This window comes from Anomalospiza imberbis, chromosome 1 (assembly GCF_031753505.1).
Source record: "Anomalospiza imberbis isolate Cuckoo-Finch-1a 21T00152 chromosome 1, ASM3175350v1, whole genome shotgun sequence".
NCBI classification, from domain to species: domain Eukaryota; kingdom Metazoa; phylum Chordata; class Aves; order Passeriformes; family Viduidae; genus Anomalospiza; species Anomalospiza imberbis.
In genome coordinates this window covers 95,650,871-95,672,834 of record NC_089681.1, presented here as the reverse complement: position 1 = coordinate 95,672,834, position 21,964 = coordinate 95,650,871, and the positions used below count along the sequence as shown (strand labels likewise).

The following is a 21,964-nucleotide window of genomic DNA, read 5'->3' as shown; positions in this document are numbered from 1 at the left end:
TCCCGCGTGCGCCCTGTCCGGGCGGCACGCGCCGCGTGCTTGAGGGGAGGCGGGAGGCTGGGAAAGGCCGCAGGAGGCTGAGGGCTTCTCCCCCCGTTCTCCCGTTCAGTTTTCCTTGAAAGAAAAGCGTCGCCCTTTTGGTTCATGTTTTGGGGTTTTCCCACCCGACGGAACAGCCGAGGTCGGTGGAGGGTGCTGCGCTCCCCACCGGGCGCACTCCCTGCTGGGCACCGTCTTCCACCGCTCTTCAGTGGAGGAGCCCGCCCCGAAGAACCAGCCGCGGGCTCCCGTTCCCCAGAAGCAGACAGGATTTCGTTTATACTGCGTTTATTTCCAACCATACATGGGTGTTAGGCACTAGATTTATGATTTTTTTTTTCTTCAAACACCAGATACATGCTCAAAACGACCCCAATTGGCCTGCATGTCCCATTCCAAAAGTTTGGTTCCCTCCTGCCAGCTGTGGGGGCAGAGGGAGGACGGAGCGGGAGCGGGGGGCGAGGGGAGCAGGGCTGGGAGCGGAGCGGCGCGGCCTCTCTCAGCAGCTCCCGTCCGAGAGGCTCCCGCCTCGGCCGGGGTATCACGGCCGCGTCGGGGGCCTGGACAAGGCATCCCGGAGATGGGAGATGGGAGGTGGGAGGAGGAGTCGCAGTGGGATAGAAATCTCTTCTCCCTGCTACGAAGTGATGAGACATAACTGTGTTGCTGAGATCTTTACAGAATAATAATAAATAATAATAATAAATCTAGAGCGATTGAAACCGAGTCCGCGGGTCTGTTAGTAATTTAGCAGAATGGGATTTTCCTTTCTCTCGCCTGCCAGTTGATGCTCTTTTCCAAATTTCCACAGCGGGGGAAGCCTGCGATTTTTTACATAATGATTCCAGCATGTGAGGCTGCCTCGACTTTTTTTTTTTTTTTTCCCCCCTCTCCCTGCCGGCCTCTTTCGCTCCCCGGTCTCCCTTCTTTCCCCACCTTCACTTTGCGACCCCAGCGCGCCGCCCGTTCTCCCGCAGGAGGGCACCCGGCTCCCGCAGGCTGAGGGGACCCCGCGGGCGGGGGGCCGGGGCTGGGCGGGCGCCGTGCCCCGTGGAGGAGCGGGTGTCCGGGGCCCGTCGGTGCCCGCCGGTGCCCGCCTCCCGCTGGCCGTCCGCCGGCAGCGGGGCCGGGGCCCGGCTGACATCACGGGGCCGGGGCGGGGAGAGGGGCCGGGAAGGGGGGGGAGAGGGAAGGGGGGGGGGGGGGGTGTTTTCCAGCTTTAAAAAGGCTGCGCCGGGCGCGCAGCCCTGCGTCAGAGCGAGACTTCCCCGCTCCGCACAGTCACTGCCCCCGTCCCCCGACTGCAACTCTCCGCGGGCGGCATCGCCCGCCGCCCCGTCCCGCCGCTTCAGCGTGGGCAGTGCCTACGAAGTCCCCACGCACAGCCGCCCTCCTCTCCATGCCCCGTCCCCGCGGGGGAGGCGGCGGCGAGCTCCTGTGCCTCCGCGGGCGCGGCTACCACGCCGGGGGCGGCGCGGCCCCGATCACCGGGTCGTGAAGGCGGGCGGGGGGGCGCGGGACAGGCGACGAGGGGCCGGCAGTGGCCCAGGGCGCGGCGCCGGGCTTTGCTGCCCCGCCGGGTGGATGCCAAGCGCTGCCCCGCCGGCCGCCGCCGCGCCGCCGTCGCGGGACCCATCCAGCGGGAGAGAGAGGCCGGCGGCGGCCCCGCAGGACGGCGCCCGCCCGCTCGGCAGCACCATGAAGGCGGCGGAGGAAGGTAAACGGGCGGCGCTGCGGGGGGCGGAGGGCAGGCGGGCGGGCTGCGGTGTCCCCCGGTGTTTCCCCGCGGCGGCCCGGAGGCTCGCCGGCGGCTGCTGGCCAATAGGTGTCTCTTTCGCGTCTCGCACGGCGCCGCCGCGGCCGCGCCGCCACTCCCGGCCGCTTCTCGCCGGTCCTGGGCCCGGGCCCGCTCTTGGAGGGGCTACGAGGGCGCCTGGGATCCTGTCAGGGGCACACGCTCGGGGATTCCTTCCCCATCCCGGGGTTTGATTTGGGGGAGGTCAGTATACAGCCCATCGTTGCAGTCAACTCACGTTCCTGGGAAAAGGAAGGAGTCCCTGGCAGTGCCAGGCGCCGTACCGGCGCTCCCGGCACACCGAGACAGGCGGGCACGCCGCGGCCGCGCTGCGGGGCTCTGCCATCCCGCGCCCCCGGCGGGCGGGCGCCCTGCCTCTGCCGTCCCGGCTCCGGGGGAGCGCTTGCCCTTCTATCCCAGCTCTGAATTACGGCTTCTTTCTCTGCCCCTCCTGCCCTGAAAACACAGTGGCAACGTTTCTAGAGGGACAGATGGTGGGAGCGGGACTCGGGACGCGCGCAGCTCCTCCGGGCTGAACTTGGCCCCTGCCGTGGGTAGCATCTGGCTTACTTCACCCTCCCCTCTTGCCAATCGGGACACTTCTCCTCCCGGAGCATCGCTATCCACCTACCGCCGAAACTTTTGGACCTTGCCGCTGCTTACGGCGCCTTTCTGCCCCGGCAGCGGGACCTCGCGGGCATCCCCGCCGGGCATCGCCTCCGCGCCGCGGCAGGTGCGGGGCAGATCCTGGCTCCCCGCTGCGGGCCCGACGGCTCCCTGCTCCCCTCCCGGCTGTTCCCCGGCTCCCAAGTTTCCTCCCTATCCGGTGATGCCGCCGCTTTGCAGCGGCTGCTGCTGGAGCTCGGGCAGGGTGCAGCGAGCTCGCACGTCCCGGGCAGAGAAAGTTGTGAAGAAGTTAGGTAGGGGGCGGGGGAGGGGGGGAGGGTGGGATCTGTCCATGTCCGCCGCGTTCTTTCCGCAGCGTGGGACAACGGGACTCCATTCCCCGGGTTTGTCCCCGGAAAGCTGGAAGGGAGCTCAAGACCCATCTATCTCTCTCCCTTTTTTTTTTTTTTTTTTTTTTTTTAATATTTATTTTTACACAGCTGTTTTCACCCTAGAGGTTCATTGCAGTTGACAAGATTCTGCCAGTGCGAAATCTACAAGAGCGGCTCTGACTGTGGTTCTGCTTGCAAAGCGAAGAGCCTTTTGGGATGGAAGTAAATTACACTGTATTTAATAGAAGTGGCTAGCGTGCCAGTTGTACACTCAGACATCCTTGGGCTGCGCACACGGCTCTTCCAATGCCCTGGGCTCCAAGGGCACCATTTGTAAAAATTACATCCAGAGGCAGCTGACATAAAAAGCATTCTGCAGCCTCTTGTAAAGGAAAAAAAAAAAAAAACGCTTTATTTCTGTGGCATTTCTGATGCCTGTGTTAAAATGTGCCAACCCTCGTCGATAGTTCTCTTCCCTGGTGGTGTATTTTGCAAGGGACTAAGAAAATGAGTCCAGCCAGAAAGCGTGACCCAATCCAGGAAACACGTAGGGGAGCCCTATATGTCAGGATTGCTGCCTGCAAATTAAGGTGCCATTTGACTGCCAAACTACAACAATCAAAGAAAATACTTTATTTCTTGTTTAGTCTGGGAAGAAATGCGCAGGTTTGTTTTCTTTGGGTGGTTGTGAGATGTGGTGTCCTTTACCTTTGAAACTGCCTGTGGTTATGCCAGGTTTAATGCCATGGACAGGTTAAATTCCCCTTCAGGCGGGGGGCTGCAGCTGAAGTAGACCCGTCTCATGCATCCCATGTTGAACGTGCTTTATGGAGCTGGAACAACTCTTGTTAACTCCACGGAGAGGCTGGGTGGGCAGAGGCTGAGCTGGTAGATGGGTCCGTGGGTCGTGCAAGGGCGGCTGGTGACATGGAAATGACCTTGCGGGGTGCAGCGCCTCCCCATCGCTCGTTTCACTCTCCTCAGTTCAATGACACTGTTTCGAACATGACTCTTAGCAGGAGGGCCACTGTTACTCTGTCCCCACATGTGGTATCGCTGTTTCTAACCATTTCATAGCACATCCTTCCTCCTTCTCCACGGGAAGGGGGCTAATTTCATTGACAGCACTAATAATAATGTCACTGACAAATCAAGCCGTCTGTAAATAGTGTGGGATAATTCACCAGCCTTGCAGGTACCATATGGGAGAGAGACGAAGGATCGAGGGCAGCAGGTACCTGGGAGCTTCTCCTCGCCTCCTCGCTGGGGCACTCCAGGAGATGGGCGTCTGGAACAGAGTGGCGTCAGGGAGGGTTGACACTGGTGGAACCGGGGGCCTGGCGGCTGGGGCGAGGCTGCTGTCCCCCTTGTAGGCCCTGAACAAGGGGACAGGAGGCACATCCGTACCTGAGGCCGGGGCAAAGGCTGAGGGACGTGCAAGGGTGAAGCAGGCCGCTCCTCCTTGCGGCGCGGCCTAAGCCGGCACCCCGGGCGACCACGGTAGGGGGAGGCGCAGGGGAAGGGGTTCCCCAGCTGCCAAGGCCTTTAACATACTCGGGTGAGTCAGCCTCGGCACTTCGGCACTCACGGCCCCTCCGGGGCAAAGCCCAGCTCGGCTCCTGCGAGAGCCCAGCCTGCACCGAGGCTCGCCCCGGCGAGGACGGGGAAAAGAATATTGGGCTCGGAAAAAAATTGTGTTTTCCTGGCACTTTAGAACGGAGATTTCGGTCGCAAGCCTGGAAAATGGTATTCCCTGAGTTTATAAGAGAATACTATTTCCAAAATTGCTTAAAAAAACTGTTCCTTTTGAAACCCGACCTGAAGCTTCGGCAGCTGAAGAGCCCAGCCGAGCTGCTGCGGCGGGCGCTCCTTTGCCTGGCGGGGACCTTTAGACGGGCCCGGTGTAACATGACAGGGAAGCGCTTCGAAACATAAAGAAAGTCTTAATTTACTTTTCTTTAATTTGTATCCCGTACGAGAGGGAAGAGGGACTGGCCGGGCAGCGCCGTGGCAGCACCGCCACCGGAGCCCTTTGCAGGCGCCCTCCCGGTGTGTGGCGGCGGCCCGGAGAGGACCTTTCCCTCCCCGGCGCACGGAGGAGGCCGGCGGCGTTCCGAGTCCCGCTTTACTGAGCTTTTTATAGCAGCTGGCACTAGTGGGTGCTGCGACTAAGTGAAATAAATAATAAATAAATGAAAGCGGAGCCTCTTGGTTCACAGACGCGGCGTGGTGGGCACCCGCGGAAGAAACTTTATCAGACGTCAGCGAAGAGGGGACACACCGATGTCCCCCTTGAGTGAACTAAGCAGCTCTCCCTCCCTATTTCCCTCCCGCTGAAGCGCGGAAGGAGCCGCTCCGGCCCCCCGCCGTTACCGCCGGTCGGGAGCAGGTGAAGTCCCACTCGCCGTCCACCCCTGGGCTCCCCCTCCCGCCCACGGCGAGCCCTCGGCAGTCTGGGTCTCCCCCGGGTGGGGCGAGAGCTCCCTGCGGAGCACGGGCTGCGCTGCAGGGGCAGAGCCCCGGCGGGAGGGTGCGGGGGGGGGGCGGCCACCGCGGTTGTTTGCATCGACCCGGAAACATCAACAGCAGGCGGGAGGGCGAATCGGAGGCGGTGGCGGCGGCAGCGCGACAGGCCGCCCGTCGGGGCCGAGATCACCTTACAGCAGCGGCCGCCGTCCCACGCCGTGCCGGGGCTCCGCGCAGCCCGACCCGCCGGCAGCAGGTGTCCGGGCGCGACGGGGCGAGCCCGACGGGGCGGGCCCCCGCTGCGCCACCACCGCTGCCAGAGTGCCGGAGCGTGGCGGGGGTCGCGGCGGGAGCCATGACGGGCATGGAGGCCGAGCAGGAGTTTGACTTCGATTTCCTCTTCGAGTTCAAGCACAGCGATGAGGGTGGAGGTGGGTCGCGGCGGGGCGGCCGGGGCACCTCCGGGGGTGCTGACGGCGGGATGCTGTGGGGAGCCTTCCTTGCACTGCCCCGTTCGGGAGGGGAAAAGGCTACCTTCCTTCGCGGGGAGCGGGGCGGGGGAGCCGGCAATCCCGGCCGGACAGGTCGGCTCGACCCCGGGCGGCGCTTGTCGCCTCAGCCGCGCCGGGAAGCAGCGAGCGGGGCCGCGGCGACCGGGATAGAGTCCTGACCGGGCGGCCGGCGCTCCTCTGGCGGGTCCCTGGCAGCAGCCGAACGAGGTGCAGGGGGAGACGACCCGGGGGGGGGGCAGCCGGTGCAGAGTTTTTAGAAGTTTGGAGTTGTTTGAGATGTCCGGACCCCTGCGCTGACCGCTCGCACGGCTTCCCCCGCTGGTTTTGGGTCTTGCCCGTGACAGAGATGGGCCGGTTGAGAACTCACTTCAGCCCCCTTTCCCCATCCTCCCATGAGCCGAAGTTAGGCTCAGGGTTTAGCTTGAAGGTCATCCACAAATAAAAATAACGGGCGTGAATTTGTCACGCGTCACAACTGTTCCCAATTCTGGTGTCTCGGTCCGGCTGTCTGCTTTTATAGCTTTAAGCAATGCTTGAGATGGAAATGAGGCGAACAAGGGTGGAACTGGCAGAGAGAGAAGGTTGCAGCTTCCTGGTGTGTTGTTAACTCGCTGTAGTGTCGATGCTAGCAGGTCACCGTAAAGAGCTCTTGTACAAGTGAATGACTTAACATTGCCTCAGAGCAGGGCTGTGTTTGCTCTGTGCCTTATCTTTTTGCCTGTAAATTCTAGCAGGTTTGCAAATCCTTGTCTGCCTAACACAGCCTGCCAGGATATGAGCAAAGGTGTTTAAACCTTCCTAGCTCTCCCCAGTTGCCCACCTCTCTAGCCCAATAGTTGTTATGAGCTTCTAGTTTTTAGAAGAAGGCAGATTTTAGAGTTTCACCCCAAGCTTTTCAGATAAGTGTTCTAGTGATTTGACACCTAAGTGTGTAAAGTGGAGAGGCCTAAGCAAATTAAGTGTCAAAGGCCCAGTCCGAGAAAAGTACCTAACTCCATTAGGCAATTTTGAAAGCATGAATTTAAACGCAGACATAGCTGTGGCTTCATCTTGAGCAATGTAAGGCAGCCTTCATCTTCTCTAAAGACCCTACAAGCTGCAGGTATTCAGCATTCCTATTTAAAGTATGTAAATAAAAAATGATGGTGCTCAGTGCCTGGCACAATCAGCACATTAATGATAGAAAGGAATAAAACTTGCTTACTGTGAAATTAACTAGAGGAAAAAAATGAGCTTTTTAATTGCTACAAAGGGAAATGTAATACGTGGAGGTATGCTCACAACTCAAAAGGGTCCAATTTCTTGTCCTAGTTATACATAATGTAAGTGTGGATTTGTTGGAACAGAACTGATGCAAACCTGCACTGGTCTATCTGATATTGGGGTTTGGCCCAGGATATTAAAATACCCTGTTAAATGTGTCTTGGTAATCTGTACACTGGTCCTGGGTGCCTCTGTGAATCACAGTCATAACAGTGATGCCATGGCGAAGTCATTACCAGCCTTTCATCTGCATCAGGACTGTCAAAATATCCTGCATAGCTACATTACATGATGCAGGATTTTATTTCTAGCTGTCTCATTCACCCTGGTGAGGAAAACGTCAGCATGTTATAAATGCTGACTATGGATGTGTGTTTGATGAATTTTGTAAATATGGAAGTTTTGGAGAATGAGCTTATTTCAGAAATTTTAGCTGGTGTTTTTAGCCCACAAACCAAGGTATCTGTCTTGTTCCTAGTTCTGGCTTTGAGGCTTTTATACTTGGTGGACATGTTTTTTACATGCTGCCTGTAATTTTAAGATACCTAAATATGTTTGGAAGGCTTTGGATCTTGCATCTTTCTATTTTGTGTACTATTGTACACAAAGTATGAGCTGTATGATGTTATTTTTCTTGGCCCTTTAAAAGTTGGCTTTAAAAAAAACGCATAATAGTTCTAAAAGTGGCTATTCCTTGTCATGTGAATTAGGGAACTTGTTGCTTATAGTACTGTCTTTATAGTCTGTTTTTTAATAATTTTTTAAACTGGATTCCAAAGGCTCATCTGAGCTTTGTATTGCCTGTTAAGCCTGGGCTGCAGATCTCCAGCAGACTGCAGTGTTTGAGTCTCACCCTAGTCATGCATTAGAATTTGAGCAAACTGCTGGGCTCACAGTACTGATCCCTGTTATTTTGTTTGTTTACCTATTTATTTTCAATACAAAATCTAAAAGCACTGATTCTGCAGTCAGCAGAGGCAAAGCCCACCTGTTGGGTGCAGAGCTGGGGCAGTCTGCCAAGCCCCCAGTCTCCTGCCTGGGCTGTCCAGCTGCATGGTAGGGACCGGCTGGGAGCAGTTCCCAGGTGTGCCATGTTACCAGTGCCTTCCAGCTGTATGCCAGAGCAGGAGGCTGTGGAAGGGTATGTGGAAAAATAGTGTAGCCAGTGTCCCAGCAGCAGTGTGGACATGGACATCACCTTCCTCTGGACCTGGAGAAAGCAGTGAAGGTCCTGAAGCTGCCCTGAAGACACTGCTCTAGACCCATTCTCTGAGCTAATTTCTGAAACAGATAAGGTTTGTTGTGACACTGGGTGGTGCGGCCAAGTGGCAGGGCAGCAAGAAAAGGGAACTGATTTTGGAAGGAGGGAATCTGATCCCCCTGGCAGATCTGCACCTTGATGTGACCAATGCAGTTGGATTTTGCCAAGTAGCACCTCTTTTGCTGTATTTCCTGCCTCCCTGGTTGTTTGAATAGAGTGTGAAGCTGCAGCATGTTTTGAATAATCCACTGTTGTTTGTGGCACACTGCAGTGTAATTTAATGACTCTTCCTGAGCAAATGGCTAGTATCTGAGGGTAGACTAGAGAGCAAGTTCAAAAAGTGTTGTTGCTCATCATTCCCAAATGTTACCTGCTATGACATGCATCAGCTGGAGTTGCTGTGAAGCTGCCACAGCACATTAATTTTTTGTAAGTACCGTTTGCCTTGGAGTCATTGCCAGCGAGAAAGGTGAGCGTAGGATCACAGGTGGATGACACCAGAGAGGGCTGAGCTGATAAACAAGGGAAAGAGAATAGCTGGCTGTGCTGGTTACCAGCTTGGAGGCTCGTTTGCATTTGCAGAGCTCCCTGGTCACCTCTGTAATAGCAGATGCAGTAATTAACAGAGCCTTTCCATATCTTCAGAGGGAAGGTGCGCAGGGTGACTGCCAAGGGGACTTGCCTCCTGGGATGGAAAGGGTCAGGTTTCCCATGTGGACTGGCTGTGGCCACAGGGCATGTAGAGTTTCCCTCTATCCTGCAGGAAAGTGATGCTGCTGACATAATAAACCTCAGAGAAGGCTGATGCATTGCAAACACAGCTTGGGGCTGGAGCTGGAGCTGGGTGCATTTCCAGACTGCTGAGAGAAACCTGTGCACCAGCGTTACTCAGACTCAAAGTTCAGCAGTCATTGTCCCTGATACAAAGATTTTGCTCTCTTTTCCCCATAAAGAGATACTGGCATTAGAGCTTACATGTCTGGCTCGTGTGTCCTGGTGACACAGGGCCTCCCTATATCAGGAAGAATAGAGATGATGATTCCTCATCCTACCACAGCTCAGAGCATCAGGGCATGTTGTCCTTGGTTGAGGGCTACCCATTTCCCCCATGGGCAGCCTACCAATATCTCTGGGCGGCAAAAAGAGTCACATATGCATCCCTGGAACAGGGGAGCAGAGCTGAAGGAGTCCCTTCAGGAGGCAGACAGTGAGGCGAGGCAGAAATGATGCCATGTGGACCAGATTTGAGACGCTGGTCCCTGTAGACCAGCAGGGATGGAGGCATGCAAAGGTCACATTGTTCCTTGTGCTTGGTCAGGGAGTCCATTGGCACAAGGCTGTGATGTGATCTGTCACCTTCCAGGTTTTCTACAGTGGCTGTGCAACTCTGCTCTTGCTTTTATACATCCGGTACTGCTAAATGGTCAGAGAGCTGGCTCAGAGTGCACTGCTGGCAGTGCTTGATGTGGCGTGTGCAATAACAAGCAATTTCAGTGGAATTTCAGCTGTCGCTGAGTAGTGAGACATCCATGTTTATCCTTCACCTGGCCTCTGCCAGTTGAGCTGGAGGATAAGTGGCCCCAGAAACCAGAAGAGATCAATAGATCCATCTTTTTCCAAAATCCTAGTTAACTGGAACCAGTTGGAAACTTGCTGTAATGGAAATTTCAATTGTGTATAATTTTTTTAACAGAATGCAGTTGATCTTTTTCTTTGCTTTAGTCTGCCTCCACTTTTATTTTTTTGTCCAGTTTTTTGTGTATTCCAACTTTTCAAGGAGGGAGTTAGGCGCACTTATGTAAAAACACATCTCTTCAGTTGTATTTCTGAATGCTGCAGTCTCCCAGAATCCTGAAGCAATGTTGTTTGAAGACTCAATTTTTTGCTTTGAAGGTTCACCTAGGAACCATATCCTCAAGACCAGCTCTGTCTGTGTACATCCCCCATCCCAAGATATCTTGTCTTGTTCTGTTCAGTTAGTGGCATTTTCAAGGATGCTAGTCCGCAGCCTCTCGACCAGCATGGCACGCCTCTGAGCTGGGTTGTTAAGGAGAGCTGTGCTTTTGTGTGTTGTGCCATGTCCCCCCATTTCAGCTGGGTATGTTACTAAGTGAGTATATTTGTGCAGCACCACGTCATTCTTTGTTGTTTGTTTGTTTCTTTCAGAACACTATAATTATGCATCTTCAAATGTAAATGCTGGCTTGCCTCTAAATGTGGCACATTCCTCATTGTCAACTCCATGTCATGGCCTGCAGACATCAAATCCCATCATTTCAGTTGTCCCATTGACAAACCATCCCTCGGGATATGGAGGACACATTGACAGTGGAGCCTCCGAGTACTACCTGCCACCAAACATGAGACCTAATGGAGCTCCAGCACTGGAGAGCCCCAGAATTGAGATCACATCTTACATGGGATTGCATCATAACAACAACCAGTTTTTCCATGATGAGGTGGAGGAGGCCATCCCTAATGCCAAGCGGTCGCCTTCCACTGCCACTTTGAACTTGCCGAACATCGAGGCATACAGGGACCCATCCTGCCTCAGTCCAGCGAGTAGCTTGTCTTCCAGAAGCTGCAACTCTGAAGCATCTTCCTATGAGTCCAACTACTCGTATCCATATACTTCACCTCAGACCTCTCCATGGCAGTCCCCGTGTGTCTCTCCAAAGACCACCGACACAGAGGAGGGCTACCAGCGCAGCATGGTGGCCTGTACTTTGCTCAGTTCCCCAAGGCACTCTCCATCAACGTCTCCCAGAACGAGCATCACAGAGGAGAATTGGCTGGGAACTCGCAACTCCAGGCCTTCATCTCCCTGCAACAAAAGGAAGTACAGCCTCAATGGCCGGCAAACCTCCTATTCCCCACACCACTCCCCCACTCCTTCTCCGCAAAACTCACCGCGGGTAAGTGTCACGGATGACACGTGGCTGGGGAACACAAACCAGTACACCAGCTCTGCCATTGTTGCTGCCATCAATGCCCTCACCACTGACAGTACCATCGATATGAACGATGGGATTCCCATCAAGTCGAGGAAGACCACCATTGACCACACCCCATCCATGACTCTCAAAACTGAACCAGCTGGCGAGGATCCTGGGACCATATCGCCAACTGCCGATTTGTCACCAGAAGACTTCACCAGCTTTCAGCACATCAGGAAAGGAAACTTCTGCGAGCAGTACTTGTCTGTGCCACAGCATCCCTACCAGTGGGCCAAACCAAAGCCTCTATCTCCAGCATCCTACATGAGGTAAGGAACACTGACTTAGAGGGCAATCCCAGTAGTATCTTTATTGCATGCTTTTGTTTCCTCCTTCCCCTTGTTGTCTCTGTTTCCTGCCAAATCTGCCCATCCACTCACTCCACTTAACTACGTCTTGTGACACTGCCTCTGTTGTTGGTTTGGTGTGACCATGAGTCAAGCCTTGAAGAGTAAAAGAGTTCTAGGAGCTGACTATGCATAGGTTGTAACCAGTTATCCACTTTCCAGGGGATGATCCCCTGGCTAGGAAGTCTGGAAATCAGGCATTCAGAAACTCAGAGAGCAGGACAATTTGGTACCAAAAAACCTGTGGCTTTACTTGAAGTTTATTATGTCTCAGTATTTTTATATTGCTGGACAAGGATATGATCTCATTATGGTGATGGTTGCAGGGCCTTTTACATTTATGCTTTGTGCACAGTGAATACAAGTTAATTAAGGATATGGTTCTTTTGTGAATTATTTCAGCTTATCTGAAATTATTTCAGCTCATCTGAAAGCTGTTTATCAATATTTTTCTGTCTCTACTGGACAGTGATTCTCTGTTTTTTTCTGTCTTCCCCACTACTTCTGTTTAAAGAAGAAAAACTAATTTTTCAGCTGATAGTGGTTCAATCTGTTCAGCAAATTTATTTATCACAACAGGGCTCTGGGTAGGAAGCGGCACAGAGTAGCTGAAATCTGAATTACAGTCATTGCATTCTCTTTCTGTCATAGTTATAGACTTTATTTTGGAGTCTTCTGGAAGCTATAATAGGCAGAAGCATGTGGTGCAGGAAAATAGTTCAGCTTTCCAAGGGTTTGTAGGCTGTTCCTAGTCCCTGGTTCTGATGGTCATCCCTTCTCCTCCTCTTCCCCAAGCACACCTGGCTTCTTGCCCTTGACAGTGAAGCTGCCTTTCTCAAAATGAAAGCACTAAGCGTGTAGCTGAAGTGTTTTAGTTAGCGAAGTGTTTCCTGGTTCTCAGCCTTGTCAGTGTCACATTTCTTCAGCCAGCACCTCTCTGCCGTGTGCAGTCTCCCGAAACTGAGATGGAGTGGTCCATGGTTCTTTATGTTGCAGCACACTTCCCTTCCTCATTGTTCTCGTTCTCCTCTGCATTGCCAAGCTCCTTTCAAGACCCTGGCTCAATTCAGTGCTGGGAAATGCAGCAACCCCTTTGGATCTGGCCACCCAGCGTTAGGCACTCGCTGTCTTTCAGAGCTGGGGTGGAGACTTCTAACACTTCTAACACCAGGCAAATCCTTCAGAGCCCTCCCATTTACTTAGAAAAAGCCTTTTGTGTTCACCCACTGCAGTGCCAAGTAACCCACGTTCATCAGAGAGGATGGCCCTCAGCTGTTATGTCAGGGGCAGCTTTTTGCCAACGACTTCAAGGGCAGGAATAGGACTGTTTGACCAAACAAGCTTTTATCTTTCTGTTGCAGCAAGCGGCCATAGGTGCTGTGCCGCGGTCCATCAGGAGGCCTGTGCGCTAACACAAACAAGAAAGGTGAAGTGCACAGAATGAAGCCCCACTATGTTGTGTATTTAACATTTTTTCCACTGTTTTGGTCTTGTATAAAAAATGTTTCCTGGTTTGCAATATGTTTCCATGTGATCTCATTAACTCATGCTCTAGGGCAGTTGGAAGTTACTGTTGAAATGTGATTTTAATGTCATTTTACCAATCAGATACACTGACAGTGCTTCCTTCCACCAAAAACACCTCTCGTTTTATGTATATGAAATGATGGGCAAGTGAGCACGGACGTCAATAGGATCACAGCCTACGCAACAGAAACTGTTATTTTAAATCTTTCCCAAAAAATTGGTTAAGAATTTGTCACAACAGAGCTGGATTTTTTTCCTGTTATGTTACACATCTGTTCTATTTCAAACACGAAGGCTGGAGGGGTGGATTCCAAAAAACAACTCAGGCTCCAAAATCTACCCGGTCATAATGATTTTGAGATAACGAGATTTGATTACCTCCTCTGTCTCTTCCTGAATATGCAGTACAGTTTTCCTCAAAAGCCAGCATGCCTTGGAAAATCACTGACGCCTTTCCCTCCCTCTCTTGCATTCCCATCTCTTTGGGAGCAGGAGGGAGCAGGCTCAGGCACACCATCGGCTGAGTGCTGTCTCCTTTCCCAAGGTGGGCTCTTTGGTGCAGATCTGGGCTCACACATCTCCCTCCAGACTATGACCATGTGACTGTTCCTGCACGGGACTTGGCTCATGGGTGCAGAGGATCACAGAACAGGGTTGCAGGGTAGAGCCTGACCTCACAGCTGAGGCTTGAGCTGCACAGGTTAACCCAGGGCTGGTGGGAATTTGGCTGCCGTCCTCTGGTTGCAGCCCAGGGCCTTGCACCAAATCTTTGGATGTAGAAAATACTTGAAGATCAAGCAGAGATTTCAGGGGAAGCACTGGAACAAGCCTTTTCTAGACCAAAATGAGTTATCTAAATATACCAGTCTGCCTCAAAAACCCCTGGAGGTAAATCATGATGAAGAAAGTAAAGAGATGGTCTTTGTGAAGCTCTCTTTCAGCTTTTATCTCCAAGATCTTTTTTTTTTTTATTTCAGTATTTGTGCATTGTGCTGTCTCATTCAAATGCAACAAGCTTCTGTCCGTAATATCTCTGATAGAGTTACTGCAGCAAATAATTTTAAGAGAAGCACTCTACTGAGCAGTTACTGTACAAGCAGGGGATGTTCTGTGTTTCTGAAACCCTTGTTGTGTCAGTGGTGTTACTTCTGTGCTATTTCTCCATCTTTCCAAGTGCTGTGTAATGCAGAATGTCTTGTGGGCAAAAATGTCAAAGTCAAAATGGAAGTACAGTACTGGACTTCTGCCCTCAGCTATGGGGGCACTGTTAGTGACTACTTCCAAACTGAAATCCTGTTTTTCTATTCTGTACCTGCTCATAAGTAGGTCCTAAATCACCCTATATCACAACAAAAAGTATAGTTACTCACCAAAGTGCTATGCTTCTGAGTATCTTGCACATTTTATCTTACTTCCTCTTCACCTGCTGCATTTGATTAAACACAAACTGAGACTTCCTGGAGTCAGTTTCTTACTCTTTGAAAAATAGTGCATTGTATTTATATCAAGTGTAATCTATTTAATCCAAGGAGTGTTTTGGCCTTTAACACTTGAGCTTGCACTAAATGTAGTGTTTTTCAAGAGAAGGAGAAATGGTTGTGTTTGTTGGTTGGGCATGTGGCGTATATGAGGTCTACCACACCAAAAGGAGTTCCCAGGAATAGACAGGTGACTTTTAAAAGCTCCTTATGGTGTTTTCTTCCACAGTTTATTGTTTTTAAACAGTCAAAAGCCACATTTTCTTTAGCTTCAGTCTCTTTTTCAACCTCAAAAATATGCATGTATGTTTTTGACCTCACAGGCACATGGCTATGTAGTTTTACATATGGAGACTGAAGTTTGTACCTAGAGAATGTATGGTTGAATATCTCTCTGCAAGCTGCAAAAGCACATTTTACTTTTGTCTGCATCAGTGAGCTTTTTTGGGTTTTTTTGTGGATTTTTTGGATTCTACTTTTAGGACTCTGACAGTATTAAACTCAAGCATGCAAAAATTGAGGACCCAAAAGATACAATTTCCTTACAAACTATGATTTTAAAATATTGCAGACATTTTTATTCTTTCTTTCAATTTGTGGACCTTTCAGATGCTTTTGATTTTGTGGGAGTTTTTTGTTTGTTTTTGTTTTTTGTTCTTTCTTTCAATTTGTGGACCTTTCAGATGCTTTTGATTTTGTGGGAGTTTTTTGTTTGTTTTTGTTTTTTGTTTTTTTAGAGGTGTATTGTTCCAGATCATGAGCTAGAGGGCAACCCTACTTGGGAAAAGTTGAGTTTCTCAAGAAAAAGGTACCATCAATCATGAGATGAGATGAGATGATGAGATGAGATAGTCAGCAGTGCAGCAGCACTGGATTTGCTGACCTGTGCATCCATGGCAAATTTGCCTGTTTATGGCAAGAGGAAGTTCCTCAAACAAAGCAAAGGCAGGTCTGTCTGGGCAAATTCGGTGAAGTGGGGACTTGTGGCTGTGTGGCAGTGACCATCTCCTGGGACTCGTTAGTGCTAATTGAGGGACTGGCACTGGGAAATGGACAGGGAAGAGCCCAAAATGCCGCTAATCTTTTTTTCTTTTCTGCTATATTCCTGCTGAATAGGGATGTTTAGATGCTTTCAACATGTTTGTTTTGCCATCACATAGCAGTGACTTTTTATTACATTTGGTTGCTGCACCATAAGGCTGAAGACTACTTGGAACCCTGTCTCAGTAAACTGATATATTTTTGTTTGTTTGATTTAATCCTCCCCACACTTTCTCCTGACTGTTTTTTAGCTCATTCAAACAACCCTCTGAGCATCTTATTAATGTCCCTCCTTCACCAGCTCATTTTAACACCCCAGGATTCTAAATTCAGAATAAGCAGAAATGAGATGCCAGCCACTTCTAATCTCCATTCCTGCAGCAATAGTTTCTTGTCCTTTCTCTAAGCCATCAAATGTGAAACTTCCCATGCAGACCAATATCTTAGTGTGAATTTTTAGGACAGAAGGGTGAAGTATTATGTGGGAGAATGACAACGACTCATGTTTTCAGACTTCAGCATGAGGAATTCCAATGCATCTCATGCACTTCACAGAGGAGCTACTTGCTTCGCATGCCAGCAAAATACAGTCAAGTCTGGGGTGGGATACAGCATCTATTTTAATAGCTCAACAGCCAGATTGCTCAATTGTCAGACAGGAAATTAAAAAAAAAGAGAGAGTAAAATCTGCCCATGTTAAGTCATAGGTGAAATATAAAGCAGGTGTATTTTTCTGACCACAATCAAGTTGGTGGACATGAAGCCATCACCGTTGCTTTCTTACTCTTTCAAAATCACACACAGGGATATTTCACAGGCATTTACTTTGATGTGAGATAAGTAATAAATAATAAATCGTAACCATATTTGCATTTGGTGCAGAGTTGGAGCAGGTTCAAGCTAGCAGGTTGGTAAAAGTTTCAGCAGCCATGTGGTTTTTCTAGTTTGTGTTTTTGTTCAATAGCAAAACTCCTTGTCAGAAAAAACTAAGTTTAGCACAGGGCTAAACTGTGCTAAACCCAGTCTCAGCTGTACTCCTTCTAGATCACTCAGTTTACTTCAGGTGCTGAAAGACACTGAGCATCTTCTCCTTCTAGGCAGTGGCTTATGCCACTCTTAGGCAGCTGTCTGGGTAGATGACTCCGTGCTGCAGTACTTGGCCAAGAACAAGGTTAGTCCCAGGGTGAGACTGGCAGTTGTTCTTATACCTTCTACAGTTTGGGACAAAAATGTTTGTGAATCTCTTTTTCCAGTGGCCTTAGGCACCTAGTAGCTTAGAAAGTGTAATTATAATTTAATTCCCCAATGGATAGCAGTCATGTGAAAATGGAGCATAAACGCCCTTACAAAGTTTAGCAGAAGTTTTTAGCTTTGTTTCCTCCCTCTCTATATTCCAGTGGGCTGCTTAGTATCTTTTCTTTTTCCTGGTTTTTTGTAACTTGATAAATCTTTCTGCTAAAGGCAGAAGTCAGCTAGACTGGATAATCTGTTTTTGATTTAATCATATTGTGTATCTGGTGTATGCAAAATAAATCACTATTCATCTGATTTTTAATCTGATTTATGTATGACAGAGTTACAGTGAGCCAGTTTTCTACAGCCTAGCACCAGGTTTTGTGAACCTGCCTTGAAGCAACCATACCTCATTATAGTATTTAGGAGGACTACAGTGAGATTTATTAGGCTGCAGAAGGAAATGGGACAGCTTTTCAGCTGGTGGAAAATGTCATCTGAGGAAAAAAGACTGATGTGTATTTGATAGGAAGACTGCATGAAGACCTTTTATTCCTCTTCTTGACTGCTGTGGTGGGGCTCTTCTCCTCTCCACATGACACTGGCTTGATGAGGTAGTTTGGACCTTTTCAAATTAATATTTGCAGCAACCAGATTTGATTTTACCACTACACCATTTGTTTGGTGGCTTTTTCCTTTAAGCATGTTTAGCCACAGAAAATTAGGTGCATGATGAAGATAACTTAGCATAGCAAATAGCTCTGACAGCCCCAGTCCGTGACACTGCTAAATGCATCACTTTGCTTCCTTTATCAGGAAAATTCCCATTAAATGTCAATTTATAATTTGGCAGGTGGTGCTTTGGAATTTTGATTGTAGATTTGAGGCTAACGGCAAACCATATTTTTGTTTTCATTCTTTATTTAAGAACATTAATTTTACCACTTAATTATACTAACATTTTCAGGTGTTGATTTGAAAGGGGGAGGGTTGTGTGTTTTTTCTTTGGTTCTTTTTTTTTCAAAGAGATGTCATTAATTACAAAACTATTATTTCTATGTATCTTTAAAAAAAACAACTTCTTCACAGGGCTACATGCTGTCAGTCAGAGTTCTCCTTTTTAGTTAAGTGTTAAAAATTTCTAATCTGATAGATGTTGCACCCTCAGAAAAAAAATCCATCAAGTAAGAATTTACTTAAAACCAGAAACATATGTTTAAAAATTTGTGCTGATCACCACCAGGAGAGGCACAGCTGTTTTGCTCTACTCTTTGTCATTTATCATTACTCAAATATACTTCATCCAGATTTTTTTTTCACACTAAAATATGTGTACCTAAAGTACTAGGCAAAGAGCTGTGGCTACATACAATGGCCATCTGTCTATAATTTTCCGCTGTCTCCTTGTTCCCTGTATGAGTGTGTAGTAGCAGAAGAGCTTCCCCTCACCTCCAGAGTGGGCCCTGGCCATTTTGGGGGAAAGGCTTGCACAGGAGCTCAGAAGGTGCAACATCCTGCCTGTAGCTGTCAGGGGCTTCCATGTGTGGAGGGGCAGAAGGAAAATTCAGAGTTTGTCCCTGGCAGGATCTTGCCAGTGGAGAGAGTGCCCACCCCCCTCCCCCCCCCCAGCTTCTCCTGACTCCACATGTTCATGGAAGCTCAGAATCTGCAGAGACAACATCTTTCTTTTAGATAAGCTTCCACTTAGGGTAAGCTAGGATGAATACTTCTCTTCCTCTCTGTTATGGACTCCATGTCCTGAAGGATGGAGAGCAGAATAACTTGATGTTTGGAGCCTGCAACTTGCCACTGAGCTGTCCTGGAGTAGTAGGCGGTGCCCCAGGGAGCAAAGGTGATCCTGGTCCTAACCCAAGATGAGACTTGGTGGCTCCAGCTGACCCCTGTAATGTGTATAGTGTGTCCATAGGCATGCAGATACATGGCTCAGACTTGTAAAAAATAAAGAAAGATAATGTAGGGAAACTTAGCACTTCCTGAGGTCTCAGCAGTGCATACACACACAGGCAGTAACAGATCTGAGTTCAATATGCTCATGATACAGGGCTGGGTAAGCACTCAAAAAATCCCAAAAGACGAAGCAAAAAAGTGCCTGTGCTAGTGGTGAAGGTCCTGTCCTGCAGTGGAGCCAGCAGGGCTGCTGAGAGCTGTAATGCCTGAGAAGCCACAAGTGCACCGAGTTTGGATCACTGGGATGGTAACATGGAGTATCCAGCCTCCGACTGAACATGTGTTTGTAGTATATGCATCCAGTGTGGAAGCTCTTGCACATCCTTTCCCCTTCAGGCAGCTCACAGGGAAAGGAAAGTTTTCTGCTGTGATCCCTGCTGCTCAGACTGTCCTTGCTCCTGGGCTGCAACAGTGAGGCAAGGATCCAGTAAATCCCCAGCTTCCAGCGTCTTTGCAAGCTGGGGAGAGGTGGTGAGCCCTAACCTAAAGGCTGTGGTGGCACAAACCCTCTCGCAGTGCTAGGGAGCCCTGGCCCATGGCACCTACAAAGGGCCACGATTTTCTGCTTGCTGGTTGTCTTCTCCAGGCTGATGGGAGACGTAATAAAGTTTCACATAAAAGGGCAGGGGAGTGTATTGCAGTTGTGCTGTTTAACTACTTGTAAAGACTTTTGAAGGACACTCAGTGAAGAAAATTCACCAAAGGAAAGAATATAGAGTGGACATGAAATTAGCGTTTTAATTGTAAAGCTTATTGCTTCAATTTTAAGATTAATAAAGTCTGTCTCAGGGCTGCTGTTTCTACTGTCCTTGTTTCTTTTCTTTCAAAGCGTCAACTTGGCATTTCTTAGAGGTGGCCCAGCTATTTTCAAGTGGGGCTCTATACTGGAAGAGGGTTTCTAATAATGCCACTTTCCCACCACTGCAATGCTGTCAGGATGTTTGATGGTAATAGGTCCTTAGTATTTTAGTATTTTAGTTAATTGTAGAGTCAGTGTTGAGCCAGAAGAGTGAGCTGCATTTTCTGCAGGCTTGCTCATCACCATCAATAGGATTCATAAGCAAGTTCTGACTTCAGAGCTTTCTCCTTTGTTGTGCATTAACCAAAAAGAGATCAGCTTTACTTCGAGGCTCTCAGACATGCTTTGTGTTGGGAATGAAGCAGGGAAATGGCTTTTTTTTTCTTCTTTCCACCCCTGTAAACAGAGCAGATTTGTTGAAACCCATTAGATTCATTAAATGCCAAACTAGTTTGGCATTCACTTTCACAGCAAAAATTGTCTTCCTAAAACTCCCCCGTGTCTTTCTGCCTTTTTTATTTTGCTTTTAGAGTTAATATATAAGGTATTTGTAATCTGTGTCTTAAAAATTTTTAATTTTGGATACAAATCAGATAGCATCTGAGCCAACAGATATGCTCGACCCGTAAATCTTCCTAAAATAGCCAATACCTTCTAAATTACTTATGTCATGACATTTTCCTTATAGATTAAATTTCAGCTGTAAGATGCTGAAGGATAAACTGCAAGACACAGTGTCTAAAGTAATAGTGTTGGCTGCTTGTGGTTTATAATAGTGTACTTGATATTAATTTTTAATCTGTTTTCCTTTCCATTGTAGCCCATCCCTGCCTGCTCTGGATTGGCAGCTGCCATCTCACTCAGGACCTTACGAACTGCGCATCGAAGTGCAGCCAAAATCCCACCACCGAGCTCATTACGAGACAGAAGGCAGTCGAGGGGCTGTGAAAGCATCTGCGGGGGGCCACCCCATTGTGCAGGTACCAAACCATGTAATGAGCAGCACAGGTTGTTTATCTCAGTGCTCTGTGGCAAGCGCTATTTCTTCTCTAAAACCAAAATGTAATGGAAGATTTTTCCTATCCTGAGAAATTCCTGCACGTTACCATTCTTTAGAGCGTATTTTAAACTGAGTGGACCAAGCCTTTGGTGAAAACAATGCAAGAGCAACGTGAATACAGGGTGGATTGTTGCTCTGTCCGTGTAGGGCTCAGTGAGTGTTCAGCTGGCAAGTGGTGACCATGGACCTATTTGTGCAATCAGACTCCAGACATGCAGTTTATACTGAAATCAGCTGGGATGTGCCCCAGTACATTTAGTCCTTAACTGGCAGTTGGATCTAATCAGAACTGTGAATGCATGTTGGAGTGCACAACTGTTGCAGTGATGTAGAAGTATGTCACTGGTTTGCATGTTGCAGTGAGTTCTGAGCAAAGGCTTTTAGAGTTTCTTATGTTCAATTTCAAAAACCTTTCCAGCTGCTCTGGAAAGCATCTGAGATCTGAATCTACTTTCATTAATTCCACCAAGCTCTTTAATTACTCTGTATAAAGCATTTAATTTAATAACACTCTAAACTGGCCCTTAATTTGTTTATATGAGTAGTCTCATTCATTTTTAAAGGGCTTTGCTCAGGAGTAGGAAGAACAAAGTTTGGTTGTTTAAAACAAAAAGAGAAAAAGTAGTGTGAGAGAGTGGGAGACAGTGCCTGTCCCTCCTCAGCTGCTGCTTTCTCACTCAGCAATTAAACTCCCAGTGCTACCCACCAGGGCTGTGACCCTCTGTGCAGCAGAGCCCAGGTTTTATCACTGCCCGGATGCCACAGGACTCGTGGATGCCAGGGCACTGTTGCCATGCTCACACTGCTTGGGCTTGTGCCACAAGCCGTGCTGCGGGAGCAGTGGCTTGTTGAAAGCCCAGATGGTTCAAGATGATGTACGGACCACATGTGCAGGGCTTTGCATGTTTGTTTATTTGCTGTAAGCCCCTGTTAGCAAACACATCTGTAGAAGGAATGGTGGGAGGCTGGGATGATGCTGGGCAGAGAATGCTGCTGTGTAAATGTGTGTTGCTGCCACAGCTGGAAAAGGAAAGTGAGGGGAGTTGTCATCAGCAAACACGCTTTAGCCAGAACTTGTCAGTGACATGGGATTATGGAAGCTGTCTGTGGGGAGTTGAAAGGTTTTAGCAGAACATTTGTGAATGATATTAAAGAGGGGCATGTGGCAGACATGCTTGTTT

At 49.2% G+C, this 21,964-nt stretch overlaps 2 protein-coding genes across 8 annotated transcripts in view; both read left to right on the top strand.

Moving 5' to 3' along the window:
- CTDP1 (CTD phosphatase subunit 1) overlaps positions 1–21,964 on the top strand; it is a 318,905-nt gene that overhangs the window by 24,758 nt on the left and 272,183 nt on the right. The gene's annotated exons all lie outside the window — the stretch shown is intronic.
- NFATC1 (nuclear factor of activated T cells 1) overlaps positions 1,270–21,964 on the top strand; it is a 110,651-nt gene continuing 89,956 nt past the window's right edge. For 4 of the 7 annotated variants that reach the window (XM_068200807.1, XM_068200789.1, XM_068200797.1 and 1 more), the window contains exons 1-3: positions 1,270–1,756; positions 10,501–11,599; positions 20,544–20,703. In XM_068200807.1, the coding sequence (XP_068056908.1) occupies positions 1,624–1,756; positions 10,501–11,599; positions 20,544–20,703 (1,392 nt within the window). In that variant the 5' untranslated portion in view covers positions 1,270–1,623. Of the gene's footprint in view, positions 1,757–5,405; positions 5,730–7,293; positions 7,402–10,500; positions 11,600–20,543; positions 20,704–21,964 lie in introns of those variants that run through there. The other 3 variants (XM_068200769.1, XM_068200775.1, XM_068200783.1) reach the window with 3 other exon arrangements.